Source organism: Hippopotamus amphibius, chromosome 10, assembly GCF_030028045.1.
Source record: "Hippopotamus amphibius kiboko isolate mHipAmp2 chromosome 10, mHipAmp2.hap2, whole genome shotgun sequence".
NCBI lineage: Eukaryota > Metazoa > Chordata > Mammalia > Artiodactyla > Hippopotamidae > Hippopotamus > Hippopotamus amphibius.
Window position 1 is genome coordinate 103754014 of NC_080195.1, and position 6179 is coordinate 103760192.

Here is a 6179-nt window from a genome sequence, read left to right on the forward strand (position 1 = left end):
CAAGGAATCACTACAGAAATCAAAGAGGAAATCAAAAAGTATCTAGAAACAAATGACAATGAAAACACAACAACCCAAAACCTATGGGACGCAGCAAAAGCAGTTCTAAGAGGGAAGTTTATAGCAATACAGTCCTACCTTAAGAAATAAGAAAATGATCGAATAAACAACCTAACCTTACACCTCAAACAACTAGAGAAAGAAGAACAAAGAAACCCCAAAATGAGCAGAAGGAAAGAAATCGTAAAGATCAGAGCAGAAATGAATGAAAAAGAAAGGAAAGAAACCATAAGAAAAATAAATAAAACTAAAAGCTGGTTCTTTGAGAAGATTAACAAAATTGATAAACCATTAGCCAGACTCATCAAGAAAAAAAGGGAGAAGATGCAAATCAACAGAATTAGAAATGAAAAAGGAGAAATCACAACGGACACCTCAGAAATACAAAACATCATGAGAGACTACTACAAGCAACTATATGCCAATCAATTGGATAACCTGGAAGAAATGGATACATTCTTAGAAAAATACAATCTTCCAAGACTGAACCAGGAAGAAATAGAAACCATGAACAGACCAATCACAAGTACAGAAATTGAGGCAGTGATTAAAAATCTCCCAACACACAAAAGCCCAGGACCAGATGGGTTCACAGGCGAATTCTATCAAACATTTCGAGAAGAGTTAACACCTATCCTTCTCAAACTCTTCCAAAATATTGCAGAAGGCGGAGCACTCCCAAACTCATTCTATGAGGCTACCATCACCCTGATACCAAAACCAGGCAAAGATGTCACAAAAAAAGAAAACTACAGACCAATATCACTGATGAATATAGATGCAAAAATCCTCAACAAAATACTAGCTAACAGACTGCAACAGCACATTAAAAAAATCATACACCACGATCAAGTGGGGTTTATCCCTGGGATGCAAGGATTCTTCAATATACGCAAATCAATCAACGTGATACATCATATCAACAAATTGAAGGATAAAAACCATATGATCATTTCAATAGATGCAGAAAAAGCTTTTGACAAAGTTCAACATCCATTTATGATAAAAGCTCTCCAGAAAATGGGCATAGAAGGAAATTACCTCAACATCATAAAAGCCATATATGACAAACCAAAAGCCAACATTGTTCTCAATGGAGAAAAACTGGAAGAATTCCCTCTAAGAACAGGAACAAGACAAGGGTGTCCACTCTCACCACTGTTATTCAACATAGTTTTGGAAGTGTTAGCCACAGCAATCAGAGAAGAAAAAGAAATTAAAGGAATCCAAATTGGAAAAGAAGAAGTAAAATTATCACTCTTTGCAGATGACATGATACTATATATAGAAAACCCTAAAGACTCTACCAGAAAACTGCTAGCACTCATTGATGAGTTTAGTAAAGTAGCAGGATACAAAATTAATGCACAGAAATCTCTTGCATTCCTATACACTAACAACGGAAGAGCAGAAAGAGAAATGAAGGAAACTCTCCCATTCACCATTGCAACCAAAAGAATCAAATACCTAGGAATAAACCTGCCTAAGGAGGCAAAAGATCTGTATGCAGAAAACTTTAAGACATTGATGAAAGAAATCAAAGACGACACAAACAGATGGAGGGATATACCATGTTCCTGGATTGGAAGAATCAACATCGTGAAAATGACTGTACTACCCAAAGCAATTTACAGATTTAATGCAATCCCGATCAGATTACCAATGGCATTTTTCACAGAACTAGAGCAAGAAATCTTACGATTTGTATGGAAACGCAAAAGACCCCGAATAGCCAAAGCAATCTTGAGAAGGAAAAATGGAGTTGGTGGAATCAGGCTTCCTGACTTCAAACTATACTACAAGGCCATAGTGATCAAGACAGTATGGTACTGGCACAAAAATAGAAAGGAAGATCAATGGAACAGAATAGAGAACTCAGAAGTAAGCCCAAACACATATGGGCACCTTATCTTTGACAAAGGAGGCACGAGTATACAATGGAAAAAAGACAGCCTCTTCAATAAGTGGTGCTGGGAAAATTGGACAGCAACATGTAAAAGAATGAAATTAGAACACTTCCTAACACCATACACAAAAATAAACTCCAAATGGATTAAAGACCTACATATAAGGCCAGACACTATCAAACTCCTAGAGGAAAACATAGGCAGAACACTCTTTGACATACATCAAAGCAACATCCTTTTTGACCCACCTCCTAGAATCATGGAAATAAAATCAAGAATAAACGAATGGGACCTCATGAAACTTAAAAGCTTTTGCACAGCAAAAGAAACCATAAACAAGACTAAAAGGCAACCCTCAGAATGGGAAAAAATAATTGCCTATGAAACAACGGACAAAGGATTAACCTCCAAAATATACAAGCAGCTCATGAAGCTTAATACCAAAAAAGCAAATAACCCAATCCACAAATGGGCAGAAGACCTAAATAGACATTTCTCCAAAGAAGACATACAGATGGCCAACAAACACATGAAAAGATGCTCAACATCACTCATCATCAGAGAAATGCAAGTCAAAGCCACAATGAGGTATCACCTCACACCAATCAGAATGGCCATCATCACACAATCTGGAAACAACAAATGTTGGAGAGGGTGTGGAGAAAAGGGAACTCTCCTGCACTGTTGGTGGGACTGTAAGTTGGTACAGCCACTATGGAAAACAATTTGGAGGTTCCTTAAAAAACTACAAATAGAACTACCATATGATCCAGTAATCCCACTCCTGGGCATATACCCAAAGAAAACCATAATCCCAAAAGAAACTTGTACCATAATGTTTATTGCAGCACTCTTTACAATAGCCAGGACATGGAAGCAACCGAAATGCCCATCAACAAATGAATGGATACAGAAGATGTGGCATATATATACAATGGAATATTACTCAGCTATAAAAAGGGATGAGATGGAGCTATATGTAATGAGGTGGATAGAACTACAATCTGTCATACAGAGTGAAGTAACTCAGAAAGAGAAAGACAAATATTGTATGCTAACTCACATATACGGAATCTAAAAATGGTACTGATGAACTCAGTGACAAGAACAGGGAAGCAGATACAGGGAATGGACTGGAGAACTCGAGGTATGGGAGGGGGCGGGGGGTGAAGGGGAAACTGAGAAGAAGCGGGAGAGTTGTACAGACATATATATACTACCAACTGTAAAATAGTCAGTGGGAAGTTGTTGTATAACAAAGGGAGTCCAACTCGAGGATGGAAGATGCCTTAGAGGACTGGGGCAGGGAGGGTGGGGGGGAATCGAGGGGGGGGCGTCAAGAAAGGGAGGGAATATGGGGATATGTGTATAAAAACAGTTGATTGAACCTGGTGTACCCCCCAAAAAAAATAAAAAAAATAAAAAAAATAAAAAAAAAAAAAAAAGAATCTGCCTGCCAATGAAGGGGACACGGGCTCTATCCCTGATCCTGGAAGATCCCGCATGCCATGGAGCAACTAAGCCAGTGTGCCACAACTACTGAGCCTGCCCTCTAGAGCCCATGCACTACAACAAGAGAAGCCACCAAAATGAGAAGCCCATGCACCACAACAAAGAGTAGACCCTACTCTCCACAACTAGAGCAAGCCTGCGAGCAGCAATGAAGACCCAATGCAGCCAAACAAAAATAAATTTTAAAAATTAAAAAAAAAACAAAAACACAGAAGCAAAGGGGGAGAAAACAAAATGGAATTGTGTCACCAATGAAGGGAGCAAAGAATTTCTTTTTAACATTCAACAACTAAGAAACGGTCCTGTTTACATCAGTGTAGAGAAATTAACAATTGTAGTATACAGACTGTACAGTTGACTCTTGAAAGAGTGGGTTTGAACTTCGAAGGTCCACTCATCTGTGAATATTTTTTAACAGTAAATACTATAGTGCTACACAGTCCACAGTTGGTTGAATCCACAGATTCAGAGGAGTCCCAGATAGAGAAGGCTGAACATAAATTATACATGATTAACCCCCACATTGTTCAAGGGTCATCTGTATTTGGATTAAGTTTAGGACTTTTTTTAGGAATTTTAAAAAATTGAAATCTCAACATAAGGGGACAAAATTGTTAGGTGTCACCCTATCCTGGTGTACAGTCTGCAATCAGAATAAGATTTGATTGAAGTTCACCACTACAGGTTGAAATTGGTGGATAAGTACAAAACAAAACAAAAACACAGTAAAATAAACAACCAGAACAAAAATATTTGTGCTAAATGAATTCAATTTATTGAGACGAACGGCAAAACTCCTTCCTACTCACCCCTAATCATAATGCATTGATATTGATGTAGAATTTAATGATACATGGGCAGAGCAACCATAAGAGACAAATTGCCTGCTTCACTAGTAAACTTCAGGTATATCAGAGAAACATATCTTGCTTTGTAAATGAGTATCACTTCAGCATTTGATGCCTGGGTGATTTGTTCAGCATCATCAAAGACCAGGATTTTAGCAAGAAGTCAGCAAGAAGATGGAAGATGTATCTCTCAAGCATATCTAGAAGCAGGAAGACAGTCATTGTTTTTCAGGGTGTTCTGTGCACAGAGAATTGATCGAGAGTCCTGTAGTCATCTGAAGCCATGGTCTATCAGTAGGTGCTATAGCCAAAGCCAGAGTCAGAGCCCCACTGCCAGCGAAAGCTTCCACTGTAGCCAGAGCCCAGGCTGCTAATGTTGCTACCACCAAAGCTGTAGCCCAGGGAGCTGTAGCCATTGCATCCATAACCACAGTTCGGGGAGAGCCCAAGGGCACAACGCAGTTCAGTGGGGGGTGGCTCTGAAGTTCCTGTGGAAGTTGGTTCCATAGCAAGGATAGCCTGGGAAGTAGCTTCCACAGCAGAAGAAACGAGTCATGGTGGTAGGAGTTGAGAAGAATTTGGATAGATTGCGAAGAGCAAGTTACCCAAGAGTGAATTAAGTTCTCATCCTACACAGGGCCTATTATATCTCAAGCTGGTGGGCATGATAAGCTTGCCTAGACATTTACCATAATTTTTCATAGATTATTCTATTATTGCTAATAAAGTGCATTTCAAGGAACCCACAGACTCATGGCCCACGTTTTTCTTGGCTTTTCTATTTCCAAAGGAATGTGTTGTATCTTCAAAGCCAGTGGCCATCCTGAACACACAATTGAATTCTTTTCATCAGTGTCCCATCGTTTAACCACTGTTCTGATTGCATCATGTAAGATTCCTTAAATCCTCTGATTATAAACTCCTCCCCACTGACATAGCTAAACTAAAAAAAAGCTTTGACAACAATGTAAACACTTCTGTAGCTTCTTGAAATTCTCTCCGTATGTCATTCAAAAACACTGGAGCTTCTTGGCCTTTTGGCTAAGATCAAGTGCATAAACACTGGTGTACCAACTGTTTCATGGGTGTAGAGTTTCTTTTGGAGTAAAGGAAATTATTTGGAACTAGAAGTGGTGGTTGCAAAACGTGACGTACTAAATATCCCTGAATAGTTCACTTTAAAAATGGCTCATTTTGTGTTATGTGAAATTCATCTCAATTTTTTTTTTAATTTTTAAAGCATTGCTATGGAAATCCATCATGGCAAGTCTTTTTACAGAGGCTGTAAGAACACTAAATAATAGGAGAGCTATGGATAACATAGTAGCAATTTTCATGTATTTCATTTATGAGCATTATCCCTGTTACCATGTTTTTGTTTTTGTTTTTCCCCCACGGAGAACATACAATCTTTGGTTGTAAATCATCTTGAACGTTGCCAGGCTGTCTTGTCGTAGAGTTGCCACACTGGGGCTGAGTGGAATGGTGCCCAATTTAAAGTCATCTTATACCATGCGTGGTTCTTATTGACTCCTAGTAAAACAACATTGGATACTATGATCCATTATGAAATACCAGTTATATTTAAAAATGCAGCACTTACTTCTGGTCACATTTTGCAGAAGTGTGGCCACTTCTCATGACAAAAGAAAACCAGAAAGAATCTGAGCTCAGCAAAGCTAAGTCTATTCCAATTCAAATGTTTAGGAAAGAATCGCTTTTATACAGTCTAGATTCTCTGAAAGTAGATAAAGAAAACTTCCTGGATACCAACTCCTTTTGTGTATCCCCCCCTTTATGGACAACCATAGAGCCCAAAGGGCAAAACTAATTATTCCAGACATTTCTGTAT

The 6179-nt window shown here is 38.6% G+C and overlaps 1 protein-coding gene across 1 annotated transcript; it reads right to left on the reverse strand.

Moving 5' to 3' along the window:
- Positions 1-4509: 4509 nt before the first annotated feature.
- On the reverse strand, positions 4510-4883 carry LOC130829706 (keratin-associated protein 7-1). Its single transcript, XM_057696110.1, is given in 3 exon segments — positions 4510-4764; positions 4767-4797; positions 4800-4883. Coding segments are annotated over 3 exon segments (261 nt in total). The 3' UTR covers positions 4510-4618.
- Positions 4884-6179: the final 1296 nt, after the last annotated feature.